Source organism: Arabidopsis lyrata (assembly GCF_000004255.2).
Source record: "Arabidopsis lyrata subsp. lyrata unplaced genomic scaffold ARALYscaffold_1, whole genome shotgun sequence".
Taxonomy (NCBI): domain Eukaryota; kingdom Viridiplantae; phylum Streptophyta; class Magnoliopsida; order Brassicales; family Brassicaceae; genus Arabidopsis; species Arabidopsis lyrata.
In genome coordinates, this window is record NW_003302555.1 from 32584541 (window position 1) to 32603077 (window position 18537).

At 35.2% G+C, this 18537-nt stretch overlaps 2 protein-coding genes across 2 annotated transcripts; one reads left to right on the top strand and one right to left on the bottom strand.

Moving 5' to 3' along the window:
- The first annotated feature begins 785 nt into the window (after positions 1–785).
- LOC9330721 (galactinol synthase 2) lies at positions 786–3122 on the top strand. Its single transcript, XM_021015131.1, has 4 exons — positions 786–1203; positions 1647–1973; positions 2097–2248; positions 2650–3122. Exons 1-4 carry the CDS (start codon positions 874–876, stop codon positions 2855–2857), a joined length of 1017 nt encoding a protein of 338 aa, XP_020870790.1. The 5' UTR covers positions 786–873; the 3' UTR covers positions 2858–3122.
- A 2181-nt stretch (positions 3123–5303) lies between these two features.
- LOC110224506 (putative F-box protein At2g02030) lies at positions 5304–6464 on the bottom strand. Its single transcript, XM_021010603.1, has one exon. It carries the CDS (start codon positions 6462–6464, stop codon positions 5304–5306), a length of 1161 nt encoding a protein of 386 aa, XP_020866262.1.
- Positions 6465–18537: the final 12073 nt, after the last annotated feature.

Genomic DNA, 18537 nt, shown 5'->3' on the forward strand with positions numbered 1-18537 from the left:
AATCTCAAAACCATTTTCTTAAGTTCAATTTTTTTTTTTTTGACATAGAATATCGACAACAAAATGTAAGCAACGCACAACATTCTTTCTTTGTTTATATATCGAAAAGTATTACCAACTTTGGATTACGTTTGACAGAAACAAATTAACATAAAAGTTTAATCTAAAAGTGACGAAAGATAATCTTTTGAGTCATGCAATTAAATATTTTGATTTAAACGTCCACATATACCGGAAATAGTCGGTCGGTCATCGGTCAGACAAACTACCACAAGAAATTAACATAGGCCAAACGGTAAATGGTCCCACAAGACTTTTCCTTCTCCACGTGGCATCATCACCGCCAAGTACATTCCACGTAGACACGTGTCACCCAAATAACCAATCAGAAAATCCCACACTAATACAGAATTGAATTTCTAAAACGACGTCGTAGTATCTGAAATGAGAACATAGTGATAAGTGACCGATCAACCACCACCAGGGCTATTAAAAAACCTTGATGAGTCGAACAGTCCAGATACTGACACGTGTCAATATGTAACGCCGTGGCATCACCTGGATTTAAGTAGGACCCAAATCCAAATAATCAATTCAAAACGAAGCTTCGCGCGCGTATCCTAAGCCGTTGGATTCTACCGTATTGGTCAATAGCCGTTGGATCAAAATCTTTCTCTGGAAACGTTTAGTAGTCGGTCGTATTTAAATATTTAATTATCGAAAGTAATTAGCAATTAATCTTTAAATTAACTAAGACAAAATTCTATATAAAGCACCATTATGCTTCACCAACAAACTCATCACACTACACACAAACTCAAACAAAACAAAAACAAACACAAAACACAAAAGTATTTTCTAAAAGACAAGAAGATGGCACCTGAGATCAATACCAAACTTACCAGACCGGTCCTCTCAGCCACCGCTTACGGCGGAGAAAAGAGGGCTTACGTGACTTTCCTCGCCGGAACTGGAGACTATGTGAAAGGAGTGGTGGGTCTTGCTAAGGGGTTAAGGAAAGCTAAGAGCAAGTATCCACTGGTGGTGGCGGTTTTGCCGGATGTACCGGAGGATCACCGGAAACAGCTGGTGGATCAAGGCTGTGTAGTTAAGGAGATAGAGCCGGTTTATCCACCGGAGAATCAAACCGAGTTTGCTATGGCTTACTACGTTATCAACTACTCTAAGCTTCGTATCTGGAAGGTATGCATAATTTTTTTCTGGTTAGTTCGGTTTTCTATTTTTCAAAAACTTTTGTTTGTTTCAAAAACATATAATAAAATAAAATAAAAAATTTTAATTACTATTTTTTATATATTTAATTAAAAAGTTTTTTTTTATGTAAATTTAATTCTAAACTTCCTCAAAATAAATTTTAGTTAATTTGGTTTAATAAATTAGAGTGACTCGATCTAGATATTTTGTATACCGTTTGGGTTATAATTAAACTCGGTTACGATATTAATTTATAATCAACATACATATGTTTTCTGTTAATTTTTTATTTTTCAAAACTGTAAGTTATGTATTTTATACAAACTAAAACTATACTGTATTATATTTCCAAAAATATTTATGTCAACTTTAAGTGGTCTTTTTTTATATTTATAATATCTTCTATATAATAAAAATATATATGGGTGCAGTTTGTGGAGTACTCCAAGATGATATACTTGGACGGTGACATACAAGTGTTCGACAACATAGATCACTTGTTTGATCTTCCAAACGGCCAATTCTACGCAGTCATGGACTGTTTCTGCGAGAAGACATGGAGCCACTCGCCACAGTACAAGATCGGCTACTGTCAACAGTGTCCAGACAAGGTGACATGGCCAGAGGCCGAGCTAATTGGTCCTAAGCCGCCTTTGTACTTCAACGCCGGTATGTTCGTTTACGAGCCTAACCTCTCCACTTATCATAGCCTCTTGGAGACTGTCAAAGTTGTGCCTCCCACTCTTTTTGCTGAACAGGTATATAGAAGAAATTATTAAGCTATAAATACCCAAAATTTTATTATTAATTATTATTATGGATATTACAAGTACATAAAAATATTATAATCATTTGTTTTTTTGTGTTTATTTTTGTTACAGGACTTTTTGAATATGTACTTCAAGGACATATACAAGCCAATACCACCGGTGTATAACTTGGTCTTGGCAATGCTTTGGAGGCATCCAGAGAATATAGAGCTTGACCAAGTCAAAGTTGTCCACTACTGTGCTGCTGGTGCTAAGCCTTGGAGGTAAGATTATTACAAGTTCACATAATTTTCAATCAAGTTTCTCTTTTTATATATATATTGGCGTCCAATCAAGTTTATTTACTTCTCTATATTTGAAGCCAAAATTTTAATATATTAGAAAATAATATCTTTGCATATAACTAAAAATAAGTTGAAGGTAGTACTAAATCGTAGAACTAAATGCTGCAAATTTAATTGGAATATCTAAAATTTTCACATTAGAAATATGTTCTAACAATTTTATGTAACCAAAATAGTTAAAATTCACAAACATTCTTCTCATGAACTTTACTTTAGGAGTAATAATAATACTATATGAGCTATTTTAATATAAATTAATTTGTTTATAGGAAAGTTGTGGATTTAAATTTTCTGAAAGTTGTTTGTGGTATTTGTATCAGATTCACTGGAGAAGAAGAGAACATGGACAGAGAAGACATTAATATGCTGGTCAAGAAATGGTGGGACATTTACAATGACGAGTCTCTTGATTACAAGAATGTTGTTATTGGAGACGGCCACAAGAAGCAACAGACACTTCAGCAGTTTATCGAAGCTTTGTCCGAAGCCGGTGTGCTTCAGTACGTCAAAGCTCCATCTGCAGCTTAGACACAATATACTCGTCAAGCTTTTTGTTGCGGTTCTTATGACTATAATATTTCTTTAGTTTGAAACTTGTTTATAGGACCATATAGTGAGATTGTGTTACTATTATATTTGTATGGGTTTTGGAGGATTTTTTAAATCTTCATATCCGTTTTTACTTACTATATATACTAGATTATTGAGAAGGAACAATGTTTCCTATATATTGTAAAGTAAACTTACTGTACATGAAAATACAATGTTCAATTATATTTATATTGTTCTTAATTATCTTCTCCAACTTTTGAAGACTCGGTTTTTATCAAACATAAAGCATTTGTTTTTTTTTTTGTGTCTTTATAGTCACCGTACATTTTGTTAAAAACAAAACTTTGGTATAAAACACTTTCTGAACACGGATTGAAACAACCCTAAGACCATCTCTATTCATTTTTGCACACTTAAAAGATATTCATAACTAAATAACATTAAAATTAATTATAAAAAAAGTTAGACACCCACCAAAAATAACCAATAGAGATGGTCTAAAAATCTCTTTTATTTCACCTAATTAATTTATTAAGAGATTTCTAACATCAGCTTGCTCTAAATATCGTTTACATTTCACACAAAATATATATCCTCTCTTTATAATTTTGTTTTTCCATCAGTCCAAATGAAAAGTTGACAGGTCTACAGAAAAACTCAACTACAATAACATGCTAAAACTGTTTCATGTGATATGACACATGATGAAGAACAATTACTCTGTTTTGAACACATAAAGTATAGCTTTGGTCGGGCATGTAATGTTTGTATCAAAACCCGGACTGTATGACTGTATCCGTTCCCCGAAGTCATTTACTTCCTCATATGCCCACATCTAGCTTTTCCCAGTTTGACTCCTAATAGCGTAGCCACACCAATAGCGAACGAAGAAAAGCCTAAAAAGCCTTCCCATAGCATAGATTCGTTTGGGTCTTGATGGATAAATACCCAAACTTTTAAGGATTTTCCACTCGTGACGTGACAGTAGATAACTAGATCATCTAAAGGAACGATTATTCACCACACAAAGATTTTCCTAATAGCTATGTATATACAATCTGAATTAATATTAGTAGAATACTAATTTTAGAAAGAAAATCTTTTGAGCTTAACACAAAATTAGGTAAATAAATATTTTATTGCCCCCGATTTAAGAATTTTTCTGAATATGTATATTCATAGTTTAGATAATGTTATTTACAATTGGGTGATTGACAAAAATATCACTAAAATGTAATTTTTTCCAAAAATAGCACCCTAAACTTTAGTTAAACCTTAAACATAAAGAAGTGTTGCACCACCTCAACATAACAAATCTCATCCAATGCTATAAACTTTTCAACCCTTCCCATTTTCATCCACTACCCCAACCTTCTTCCACGAAGGCCTTTTTTTTTTTTTTTGTCAAACCTACGAAGGTCTTAATACTCAAAATTTTATAGAGATTTTTTCATGTGGCCACGATCATTAATTTAAATACGTACATATCAAGCATAAAAGACTAAGAAAACCCAAAAAAATTGTAGAGAGACCTTTTCTTATGTACCGGATGAGGTCTTCCATACACTAACCTCGTATGTTTTCTCGTCCCTTCATATTGTTCTCTTAACCATCTTCGACGAGGCTATAAATTAATCAAGCCAATGGAAAGTCAATGTCAATAAGATAAAGTTCTTATATCTACAGAGCAAGAGAACACAAATTTTCCACGTGATTAATTAGTGCTTTATAGTTACTTTTTACCTTAAAGATACGTAATCGGAAACCATTCTTCGTTTTTATGCAAATTTCCCTAGTATCCTATGAACAGCAGACGAAAATCTGACCTCACAAAAACCAATCCACTTTTTTTACTCTTGTTTAGCAAATCAAAGAACCAATTAGAACGGTCGAAATTTTTGAAAATTCCGTTAAAAGATTTAAAACTTTCAAATACTTCCTTACCTCATGTCTGGTTGAAAAGTTGAGAATAAAATCATAGCTCAACATATTCTCAGCATGTCCAAGCTGCCTAAACAAACACACAATATATCATATAAATTTCATGTATCACCCGAAGACAATAAACTGCGAGATCGATATAGATGACCATGTTAGTACACAGAGAATCTTCCTTAATCAAAAAATGAATGACAATCTATAACTACAATAAACTGAACATCCTTTAACTTGAACTGTATATATACAGAGTTGAACAATTAATTTGGAGCAAAACACTTGAAGCAGAGAGACTTGAATGGAACCTCAAAGAGAATGTTGCTAAAACAGAAAGCTTCATACAGAAAATTCTTTTTAAAAAAAGAAACAATGTGCTGCTCAAAATGCGGTTTGTGTATTAGAGAACCCAAAAAAGAGATAGGAGTATATAAAATTTAAGAAATACAGCTATATATATGCTGTATAGTAAAGTAACAACAGAACCTTACTGGTAAACAGAGACTAGTGTCTCATAAAAAGACATAAAGTATTTACCATAAGAAAAGTTGCTACGCAAAATATGGGTTTTGGAACCAAAGAGTACCCAGATGGTACGAGAAACATTTGAAAGGATAACATAATTGTTGATTGATGCCACCGGAATGATTATCTTGCTTTCGAATTCTGGGAAGCAAGAAAGTTCTATGGAAAACATAATTTCCCATGATCTCTTGTTTATGTCTAGACCCCAGATGTTGAAGAAAAGGTCGTTTCTGTTTATAAAACGCCTTTTCCTGAAGATGCATAGACGATGGTTAAGAACACAAATGCTTAATTCATGTATCGTTGTAAACCCGATATCCGGAGTAACTGAAAAGCTTTGAAACGTCTCTGTGCTAAGATCAAAAGCTAGTAGCTTGACGTCGTACTGTTTATTGTAATCTGGAACAATAAAGCTCTCTTTCATTTCGAAGCTGAAGCAATAAAGCACTCCATCCAAGTGAATTATAGGTTGGTCATAGTAAACTGGACAATTAGGCGGATCAACGTCTCTCCAAGTATTAGTGTCAAGAGCAAAAACCTTGCACCTAGCAGTGTCATTCACTACTTCCTTATGACCCTGGAAAAACCACACTAGCTTATACCTTGGACTCACAGTATTCTCTCTTCCAATCCCTACCAAAGTACACGGCAAGGTGGCATCAAAGGGATCATGAACAGGATCAGGATCAGGGAGTATTCGACGGCTAGTGGTGGCAGGATTAACAAGACTAAATTCACAATCACTGGTGTAGATGCAAAACAAACCGTCACAAGGCTCGCAGATCTTATAACCTTGAGGAGGAAGGCGAAGATGCCTAATGAGTCGATAGGGAGAACTATGAACGATTCCATTGGTAGGCATGAACACCAGATTTTCTAGAGGGAGACGTTTGCGTATTGTTCTACCATACAATGATATAACCCTGACGATTCTCGCTTGTCCTTCTGCTAGATATTTCTGAGACCTGGTGTGTTTATCTACGAACAACTTTGATTCTATGGTTCCTCTCCATTCTTTTGACACGGCTTTGAATCTCACTAGTGATTTCACCGGAACCTTCACTAGAATCTCTTCTACAATGTCATGTGGAATGTTTACGCCTCTTCTCTTCTTAGCCTCCATCTCTACACGACCTAATGTTTTTTTCTAATTAGGTTGGATCGACTAATATATATTTTCATTAATAAAAGTTGGATTGGTCGAAATAACTAATCAATAATTATTTTCAAAAAAGTTTACTTAGATATTAGTTTTGAAGTACCCGATTTTAAAAAAGGAAAATAAAATAAATTAAAAAGGAAAGTCTTACGGATAAAACTTAACCAATCTTTATCATGTTTAAAAATAAGGGATATTTCCTTTTCAAGTTATTCATAAGAAATAACATTGGCCAACAAGGAATCCTTTCTCATAACTTTGATCTTGTTTTGTATTTTGTCTGTCAACTTATGTTATTTGTTTTTTGGAGAGGAATGTCAACACGCAAAATTTTTATTTTATAAAACCAAAAAAATCAAATTCGAATGAAACTAAAGCACATATAATTTTTTAAAATTTTTTTGAGCATAACAATATCTGTAACTAAATAATAATTTGTTACGATAATTTGAACCAGAGGTGGTTTGGGCCGTGGTGCAGCCCCAATTCATGTTTTTCCTTTGAGAGTATGCAACAAATTAAAACCTTAATATATTTCACAAAACATTCGAACAACAGGAGCGAAAGTTTCGTGATAATCTTCCCCTTCAACTTGATTATTACCGAGAACAAGAAGGCGAGTTTATAACGTTCGATGGAACCATCACCATTATTTTACTTAGTCTTGTAAACCCATTGACTACCTTTGTTCTCGGTAATAATCAAGGCGAGCTTCAAAAGCCTCAACCTCCTTTTTTATAGCATCGTTCCAGACTTTAATCTGAACAGCTTCTTTAAAATAATTTGGTTCGACATTAAAGGTAATAGCAACCAAATAAACTCAGGGCCTGTTCGTTTGATCATCTGGCATTTCTATCCAAATGGTTCATCTAAATGTTTCATTCAAATGCTCCATCTGAATGTTGTTCATTTCAATTTTTTGATATTCATTTGGATGGAGCATCTAAATGAACTTTTGTTTGTTTGCTTAATTTTTATAAATCTTCATTTGCATCTAGATGACTTTAACAAGAAAATGACTAAAATACCCATACTTTTAATCTAATTATATTTTAATTTTAATCTTAGCTATAATAATTTAATTATTGCTCTAAAATATATTTACAAATAAATAATTTTAAACTATGATTTTAACATATAAAAATTAATTTTACGGTTTTGGCGGAAAAATATGATTTTACGGTTTTGACGGGAAAATATGATTTGCCGAAAAATATGATTTTACGGTTTTGGCGGGAAATTTTGATTTAGCGAGAAAATATGATTTTATAGGAAAATTAAGTTTTGTACTTTTGGCGGGAAAATATGATTTCACGGTTTTGGTGGAAAACACAATTCTTCAATTTTTTCGGTTTTGGCGGGAAAACAGAATTCCGTAATTTTCCTGCCAAAATCGTGATTTTATAGTTTTGGCGGGAAAATATGATTTCACGGTTTTGGTGGAAAACACAATTCTTCAGTTTTTTCGGTTTTGGTGGGAAAACAGAATTCTGTAATATTCCCGCCAAAATCGTGATTTTATAGTTTTGGCGGGAAAATATGATTTCACGGTTTTGGTGGAAAACACAATTCTTCAGTTTTTTTTTCGGTTTTGGCGGGAAAACAAAATTCCGTAATTTTCCCGCCAAAATCGTGATTTTATAGTTTTGGCGGGAAAATATGATTTCACGGTTTTGGTGGAAAATGTTATTCTTCAATTTTTTTTGGTTTTGGCGGGAAAATATGATTTTGCGGTTTTGGCGGGAAAATATGATTTTATGGTTTTGGCGGGAAAACATGATTTGACGAAAAATATGATTTTGCGGTTTTGGCGGAAAACATGATTTTGCGGTTTTGACGAATTCCAAAATTTTCTATCAAAAATCATGATTTCACGTTTTGGCAGGAAAAAACCCAATTCCGCGATTTTATGATTTTGACGGAAAATGAAATTACGATTTTTAGAGATTTCTTTTTGGTGCAAATATGCGATTTTTAGAATATAAAATGAGAAATCTATGGAAATAAACATTATTTAATATATGATTGTAAATAAGGGTATATTTGTAATTTGTTATTTTTGGCTGAATTATCTCCATCCAAATGCTCCAATCATGTTCATCCAGATGAGTTTGACAAATTTGCCTAAAATTACAAACTCATTCATATGATCCATCCAACTTATTCATCCAAATGCTCTGTTAAATAATCAAAAACAAACATCATTCTTCATCTCCATCCAGATGATAAATCTGAAGGGAGAAACGAACAGAGCCTCAATGGCCTAGGAAAAATTATCATCAGAAAAGTAATTTGTCAAAGGATACAATGAGTAACCTAGAACCGAAGAGTGGGACTGATCAGAAAAGACGGGAGGAGCGGGAGAGAGAACAGGTGTACAATTGACGTTGTAAGTGTTGGAACACATTTTTTACAAAGTGGCTCCGGCCAACTTTCCGGCAACTTTTCCGGTGAAGTCCGTCATCGGAATGACTGGATAATGGGTCTTTGGATTCCTTGTAATGAGCACTAAAAATTAAAGTTATATTGAATGAGTAATTGAGGTCCAAAGTGGTTAACTTAAAAGCTTGTAATAACAAAATATGAAATTGTCCCACGATGAAAATTTGAAAATTTTCTCTCTAGTATACAGTATAACGTGTTTCACTTATAACATGGTTCACTAGCTATTGGAAACGGGTGACTATGGTGTGGGAGATACATGCACATTATGCAAAACAAACCACGCGCCGCTGTGCGCCGGGGCCTTGGCCTTGGGGAATGTGGGCCAATGGCCCACAAAATATATTCTGTTTGGAGAAATACTTATGAGGCTTTTGTTACATTTATGCAGCGATATCATATCTCGCCTTCACTCGTTTTTGAAATCGTCTTTCCTAAATCGTTTTACAAAGTTCTCTCTCTGTTTACAAATTGAGATTTCACGGTCCTATAGTCGTAATCCAAACTAATCCGTGTCTGCTATTGTATTACGGATCCTTACTCGAACAGTCTTGAAAAACAATTTTATTCGGTTTTCAAAACGTTTTTCATATCGATACAAACGCTACTGCGAACGCTTTTAGCAACTTCGTGGAACGTTTAAATCAAACGATATACAATTACAAGGTATACAGAAACGATTTTCGCGAAGGCCTTCGGGTGAGTTTCGCGAAACGATTCCTTATATGATCCTCACGATCAACACAGTTTCCATGAAGGCCTATGGGCGAGTTCCGCGAAACGTTTATGTATACGATCCGAGCGATCAAAAATGATTCTACATACGTTTGATAAACAATTTTTGTAGACTTTTAAAATTGATTCTAGGAACGTTTTATAACGAGATCCACAAAATATTTTTATCTTAGCGAATTGCATTAAATTGTTTTTATCGCTATTCCTAAAATTTGTTCTCAATAGTGACATTATTTTTGTCTTTCATGACTAATGAATTTGAAAACGCTGCCTTGAACGGTGGAGGTGATGGAACGATAAAACCAACTGAGCAGACAAAGGGTCAGCCACTTGGATCATTGCTAAATGCTATTGTGTATGTGCCTAACTCGATGGATCCAACTTCAAGTCGTGGCATAAGAAGATGCATTTCTATCTAAACAACTTGATTCTAACTAGGTATCTCGTTGAGGTCGTACCAACGTTACCCCCGAGTAATACTGATCCAACAGTTATCGCTAGTGTTGAACAACAATGGACCCATGGGGACTACTTGTGCAAAGGCCAAATTTTACACTACCTGGTGAATAAGCTATACAGTGTGTATAGTGAAGTCAGTACTTCCAAGATCCTTTGGAAAAACTTGGAAACTCAGTACATAGTCTTCAATGTCGGTTCTGGAAAATTCGCCACATCGAACTTCCTTAACTACAGGATGGTGGACTCGAGGCCCATCATGGACCAAGTGAATGAGCTGTAATTGGTATTCCAAGGGATAGCTGATGAGGGAATGCAGATCTGTGAGTCCTTCAAAGTGAATTCCATTGTCGAGAAGTTACCTCCAAGTTGGTTGGACTTCAAAAACTACCTTGAATTCAAGCAAAAACCATTGAGTTTACAGAACTTTATCGCCAAGCTGCAGAATGAGTCAAACAAGAGAGACAAATCTGGGTTTATAGCTACTCATGATGCAAATATGGCTGAATACAAGAAAAAAGGGTAAAGCCAAGGTTGTTCACGACAACAAAGGCGATGGGCCAACAAGGGTGGCTATAACAAGATAGCACCTCAAGTCTCCACTAGCTTTAAGAAGCAAGGTGAATTTAAAAAATTTGCTGGAAAGTGCACCTACTGTCATAAGCAGGGTCACAAAGCTGTCGAGTGTTGCAACAAAGCTAAATCGGTGAAAAGTCAAGCCAATCAAATAAATTTGACTGAAGATGACCTATGTGCGGTGGTCACTGAAGCAAATGTGGTAATGACCAACGAAAGCCCAATGGAGTGGTGGTACGATATTGAAGCTACCACCCACATCTGCATCAACAGAGACATGTTCATCACCTATCAAAAATGCAAATCTTGTGAGAAACTGATGATGGGCAATGTGTCTCACTCCAAGATGCAAGTCTGGTCTTGAAGCTGACTTCGGGAATGGCTCTCACTCTCTCTGATTGCTCGAGTAATTACCCGATATATCTAACCGTTAGGTAGTATATTCGAGGCCGATCCACAAGGACCAAAGATACTCTAAGGATTTGCGAGACTCGTTCTTAGCTAAAACGCAATGTTTTTTTTTGGTTTTGGGTTATCAAGCAAAACAATAAAATAAACAATGAAATAAAGATTGATTAAACGATAAGATAAAAGCGCTGGGTCTTAGGAAATTTCTTAGGGATTGAGGAACTAAACGAAATCAATGAATCAAGGGTAATTAATTAAGACCTGTTATAGAACATGGACCACAAAAATAGACTAATCCTCTCTCAAGGAATTAGTCCCTGAACACGAAATCAACAATTACTAAACTCTCATTTGTAATCATGAAATCAAATTAGCATTAAACTCAAGTCCAATAAGTTCATAATACTTTATAACATCAACTTTCGTTGGCTAGAAGAATGTTGCTCATCTCAAATTGATTCAGGCATTTCATCTAACACTTTTGGTGCGTAAAATAACCTAGGTTCTTAAATCAGGTGATCAATCTAATTCAAGCATTAAACGCATTCAAGATGAAGAAACCTACATAGATTACCCAATATCTAATCATTCAATTTACCAATCCATCAATCCCCTTTATTAAATTCCTAAAAGGGAATAACACAAAGAGATGAAGAAGACTCACTCATAGCAAAAGGGAATAACACAAAGAGATGAAGAAGACATAATTGAATTGCAATGAATATAAAAGATAAAGGATTAAAAATCTTCTCCAAAGTGTCAAAGAGGATGAATCTCCAATCCCAATAATAGCTTACAGAAGAAAAGTCTAAAAAAGTTGCAGAGAAAGAAGCGTGAATGAGAAAATTAGGTCTCTGGGGTTTTTATACCAAATTACAGAAAATAGGAAATAAAACTGGTTAAGAAAAACCAAACTGGGCGTCTGGGTTTGATCGATCGATTCGGTGGGTGGATCGATTGATCCCGCGTCACTGGAAACCTATTCTCGTCTGTCAGGGTAATGGGATCGATCGATCTAGAAGTGGATCGATCGATATGGATCTCCTGGTCTCCAACTCCGCAACTGCTTCAAATGCTCGCCAGAATGATCTGTCTTCACTAATTCGGGTATAACTCTTGAATGCACCGTTAGATTGCCTTCCAATTACTTGGAAAATCAAGCTAACATCTTCGTATAGCGTGTATAAAAAATGCAGAAAGATCTAACGGTGGAAAGTCTTCCATCTGAGGCAAAACGTCTGACACTTCTAAACAAAACTGCATCTCTAAAAGTGTGTTTATATCCCAAAAAACAGTTCGTTTTTTTCCGAAGCAACCTAAAACCTGTAAAGACTCGATAAAGGAATAAAAGAATCTAAAAACACACTTTGACTCTATAAATTATATAATCTAGGAAAGAAAACAAAGACTCAAAAACTATAAAAACACAACATATCACTCTCCATCGTGAAGCATGTTCAAGACATGAGCAAGACTCTGATCTCTGGGACTTTGATGAACAAGCACAGCTTTTCCATCAACATCGAGTCCGACCAGATGATCCTGAGGAAGAATGGTGTGTTTATTGATATAGTTTTTTTTAAGGGAGGACTTGTCAAAATGGTTGTTCAGATAATCCTCAAGAAATATGATGTAGCTTCTACTTCTATTTTCAACAATTCCATCAATAAAAGTTCAGTTGCTTATTTGGTTGAGTCTTTTGATTTATGGCATGAGCGGTTAGGACATGTGAATTGTAAATCTATGCAAAGATTAATTAATTTGAACCTGGTCCCAAAATGCAAAATAAACAATGAAAAATGTGAAATATGCGTACAAGCTAAACTCACAAAAACACCATCTCCTTGTGTCGAACAAACAACATAACCTTTAGGATTAATACACACAGATTTGTGCATCTTAAAGTACGTACAAACTAGAGGCGGTAAAAAGTATTTTGTCACTTTCTTAGATGATTGTACAAAATACTGTTACGTTTACTTGCTACGTAGTAAAGATGAAGTCTTGAAGAAATTCAAAGAATATAAAACCGAAGTTGAAAATCAACTCTCGAAAACTATTAAGATATTTAGAAGTGATAGAGGAGGTGAGTACGATGGGCCATTTAATGTATTCTGTCAAGAAAACGACAATATCCATTAAACTATCGCTCGTTACTCACCGCAATCTAACGGAGCTGCGGAACAAAAATAACAAACTCTAAAAGAAATGATGAATGCAATGTCGCAGAAATCTGGTTTAGCCCAAAATATGTGGAGGGAAGCTTTGCTTACCATAAACCGTATCCAAAATAAAATCCCGCACAAAGTAACAGGCAATACGTCCCATGAACTCTGGAAAGGTATTGCCTCATCGTACAAATACCTGAAAGTGTCGGAGTGCCTCGCAAAAGTCGTAGTGCCACCTCCTAAGTAGGTCACTGTCGGACCAGAACTGTTGATTGTATTTTCATCGGATATGCACGCAACAATAGTGCTTACCGGTTTCTTGTTCATAAATCAGATATTCCGGATATTCATGTCAATACAATAATGGTTTTAGGCCATTTGTAACGCCCCGACCGCCATCTCTCTAAATGGGCCCCACGTCCTCTCTCAGCCCGTGGGCCCACCATCTTCCGACGGCCGGTCCGCTACGTCCGGGAGGCTTTAAAGACTTGTTTACCGACCCTACAAATCACCACATGATCTTTCCCCGTGTTTTGTCCTCACTCACACAGTTCCGACAATCACTTCCCGGAAGGTCACTCATCCTAAAATTACTCCAGCTCAAACATGCTTAACAGTGGAAGTTCTCTCACGACAGTTGACCGAAAAGATAAGTGCACTTTGGTGACATAGGTGGCCAAATCAATTCTTTTAAACCTCTCCGCATGCACCACCATATTCCTAAAACCGGGGTGTTACAATTCACCCCCACTAACAGATCGTAACGTGCTCGTTGCGCACCAAGACCGTCACCCTCGGTGGTGTGAGTCCTCTTGATTCCACACTCACCTGGGTTCGGCTCTGATACCACTTGTAACGCCCCCGCCGCCATCTCTCTAATTGGGCCCCACGTCCTCTCTCGGCCCGTGGGTCCACCATCTTCCGACGGCCGGTCCGCTACGTCCGGGAGGCTTTAAAAACATCTTTACCGACCATACAAATCACAACATGATCTTTTTCTGTGTTTTGTCCTCACTTACACAGTTCCGACAATCATTTTCCGGAAGGTCACCCATCCTGAAACTTTCCCAGCTCAAGCACGCTTAACCGTGGAGTTCTCTCAGGACAGTTGACCAAAAAGATAAGTGCACTTTGGTGACATATGTGGCCAAATCAATTCTTTTAAACCTCTCCGCATGCACCACCATATTCCTGAAACCGGGGTGTTACACCATTGTCCGTAATCCCTCCAGATCTGAAACCACATCATGTAATATTAGTTTCGTGCAGTGTTTTTAAACCCGACCCGGACGGTGAACTGGACTTCCTTTTGGGTCACCGGGTCACTGGGTCAACCGGGTTCGACCACGGGTCAATTGATTAAAATTTATTTAATATTTATAGAGATTATATAGTTTTTATAAATATAAAAATAAATATAATCATACTATATTTACAAAATATGAAGTCTAATAATAATAATAAAGCGATTCAAATTAAAATTTTAAATTCAACTAAAAGTCTAAAACCGTAACAAATATTAAAATAGTAGGAGATCACCAATGACGGAAATAAACTAAGAAAACATCGCGAATTCAAAACAACTAATCTCGGTTATTTCTCTCACCATTCCATTCATTCTCCTTAGACGGCACTGTGAAGTTTCATCAAAATCTAAAACATCAAATGAGTTTAAGAACTAAAAAACAAATTCTAAAAATAACTTAATAGAGTTTAAAACTCTATATTTTAATCCAAAATCAAATGATTTTTTAAGAACTAATACCTAGCCGGTTCAACCGGTTCACTACGTCGCGGGTTAATGGCGGGTTTTTATGGGTTTTTCCAGTTTTAAAATTGGCGGGTATTAGCACTAAACCCAAATCGGAAAAGTATCCGGATCGCGGTCCGGGTCGGATCAGGCGGTCCGGGTCGGACGTGAAAACACAGGTTTCGTCCCAAGCGTCACTCGAACCGGCGAACGACATTATTGTTGAATGTTAGTTAACCTTAGGTCAAGCACAGATTTGAAGGTTTATGTTGGTAAAGTTAATTAGTTAGAGGCTCTAAATGGGAACAAAAAAAAAATGAATGTTTTATTTGGGAAAATATTTTGACTTGGAAGTTTGCTTTGGGATTTTCCCTATATATAGAGAGAGCAAAAGAACAAATCATATCAAATAAATTTTTTTAAAAAATTATTAATGGTTAATAAAATTCTTATGTATTATTTTAATATAGGGATGTTATGACTTTTTATTTTTGATAATGGATTTCTTAGGCGTTTGAGATAGGGTCAGAAACTTACTTAATAGTTAAAAGAAATAAGGGACAGTGGAATATAATTAAAGAGTGGGAAATATAATTCCAATCAGTAATAATTAAAGAATGGTACAAATAATAAATAATATTAGAAAATAAAATAAACACTATAAAAATAATAAATAAACTTTAAATTAAAATGCAGTGTGCTATTTTATTTAAAAATCAACATTAAGAAAATTATAACATTCTATATAAAAAATAATTGTGCATGTATCTTCTCAGGAAATAATTATTTTATTTTAGTAAAAAAAAAAGATTTTAGAAAGGATTAATGAAATTCCACATTGCATTATTCTTTATAGTTAAAAAAAAAACGATTTTTAGGGGCTATTTTTAGGGAGATCTTTGAATTTCTCTTCGCCTTTTTCATTCTCCTATTTGGAGTGTTTTTTCGATGTAAAGAATTGCTTCTTTGTTGGTTATTTTCGACGGTTTTCAACTTTCGCATTTATCCGTTGATAGTCTTACTTTTCCTACTTTTTCATGGATAACTGTAAAGGAAACCTGTCATGGATCATAGTTACATTTTTCTGTGTGGTTTCAGGTCTGAGGAGATTATGGGCTTTGGCGAACAATAAGATGAACCTCCTAATATTTAAAAAAGAAAAAAAATAAACAGTAACGTCGTTAAGACATTAAACATCGTTTAAGAACATTGTTTTGCCTTTAGTTTCTTTGCTTAATTTCACACGTGTGTTGAAAAAAGAAAGAAATAAAAATTCAAAAAAAAAATCGAAAAGATAAAATATATAAATATGAAATACGTTTTAAAACATATCAGACCTAATGTCAATTCAATGAAATAAAGTACATTTCCTACGAACTGGTATTCTATAGAGGAAAGGATATGAAACTAAATATGAAAAAAATGAACTAATTAAATAGGAGACATCACAATATGTTACCTCCTCAGGATTCTTAGGAGGTCGACCTCTTTTCTTCTTGAGTTGAATTGGCTTCTTCTTATTTTTGCATTTTGCTTTGTTATGGCATGCTTCACCACAATTTGAACAATGTATGGTCCTTCTATCTCTTGTTGACTTTCAGGGGTTAGTCTTAGTCAATACTCTTTCTTCCTTCTGTAACTCTTCGGTCTTCCTGGTGGCCTGAAGACAGGGGCAGACCCAACCAAAAAATTAAGTGGATGCAAAAGTGTTATATCCAAAAATTGAACCACCCACCTCTAATTAAGGGGTGCACTTCAAAACATTTTGCCACTTTAACTTATTTTCATAATGTAAAATTTTAAATTTTTGTATTTTACTAGTGGGCAACTGCCACCACCCCACATAACGTGGATCCGCTCCTGCCTGCGAAAATCAGAAACTAGAATAGGTTTTCTCTCTGTTTTTTCCCAAAGTTTCTCTCCATTCACATGATGAATGTTTCTTGTATAAGTTCCCATTCAGATATTTGAGTACTAATACAGAGCTACATACTTGTTAACATCTCCCTCATTGTCACTTATGACAGTCAGAGCATGCTTGCAAGAAATACCCTAAACCATGTGAAAATATTGTTGAGTTGTGGAGATAAATCTCAATATAAAGGATATGGAGTTTCTTAGTGAATTGTGAACGCATGGCTGTTTCTGTGAACGTATAGCTGATTCTATGAACGTATGGTTGAAGTTGTGAACGTATATTCTATTATGTGATCGTACGGTTGGTTTTGTGAATGTATGTTTTCCTTAGAACATTTTAGTAAGGGTATTTTGGGTATTTTTGGCTCATGTTTGGTTGTCCTAAGTATTTTCTTTATATATATTTGTTGTAGTCGCTTCTCTTCATTATCGAAGATAGAGAGGTAGAGTAAGAGATTGAGAGAACTTGTAGCTCCTGAATTTCTTTGATTTTAGTGAAATCTGCAGTGGCAGAAAGTGGACATAGCTCTTGCGAATGAACCACTATAAATCTTGTGTGCACTTTATTTCTCGCTTTTATTTCGTGTTCTTGAGAAAGAATTAGATCCGTAATTCCTAACAAAAATATGAAAAAAACATTCCCAAAAAGAAAACATGAAAATAATCACTTACGTACCGGTGAGATCCTAACGACCATATGCACATTGATGCGTTGGCAAGCTCACTGTGTACCCAGTCTCAAAGTCAAAAATCTTTGACTTATCCAGCACTTTAAGTGTTATAGGTGTAAGTTAGGCATCCCATGCCACACACAGTTTCAGCCTCCGAGAGATTCTCTCCATTGTTTGCCTTCTTTACAGTTCCAATAGGTTGATGATTGGCTTTAATATTGCTTCTATGATTATCCTGTTAAACGCGAAAGATGAAAACGGTCGAAAATAATCAACAAAAAGAACGATTCTTTTCACGGAGAAAACACTCTGATTAGGAGAAGGAAAAGGGGAAGAGAAATTCGAAGATCTCCCAGAAAAATCGCCATTAGAGAGAAAAGGCGTCATTTATGTTTTTTTAACTATAAAGAATAATGCAATGTGGAGTTTCGTTAGTCCTTTCTAAAATACTTTTATATTACAAAATAATATAATTTTTTTTTTTTTGTGAAAAGACTTTCTCAAAAAATAAAAAGAGAAAGTTTACAAAGAAAGAAAACGAAACTACTACAACCACAAAAGATAAGAAAGAGGACTAGCAGATAATGCTAGGAAGATTAAAGGTCAAGAACAAAGGAAACCTGCATAAAAGAAAAGAAAACAGAGCCGGGAAAAGAGGATTTTCATACCCGTACTATCGGGACCGTGGATTTTTATATCTCGACATTTTTGTAGTGTATTTTCCAACCCAAACTGAAATAAAATTTGAATTTCATACCTGTATTTGATAAATCGTGCAAAAAACGGAGTCAATCTAACAGGTGTTAGTCAACTCCGTTACGATGCTGAGTCATCGTACACGTGTACGCTGACGTGTATCCCATACGACGTCGTTTTGATAATTGTTCTCAAAAGTTTAATTTTTTTGCAAAATC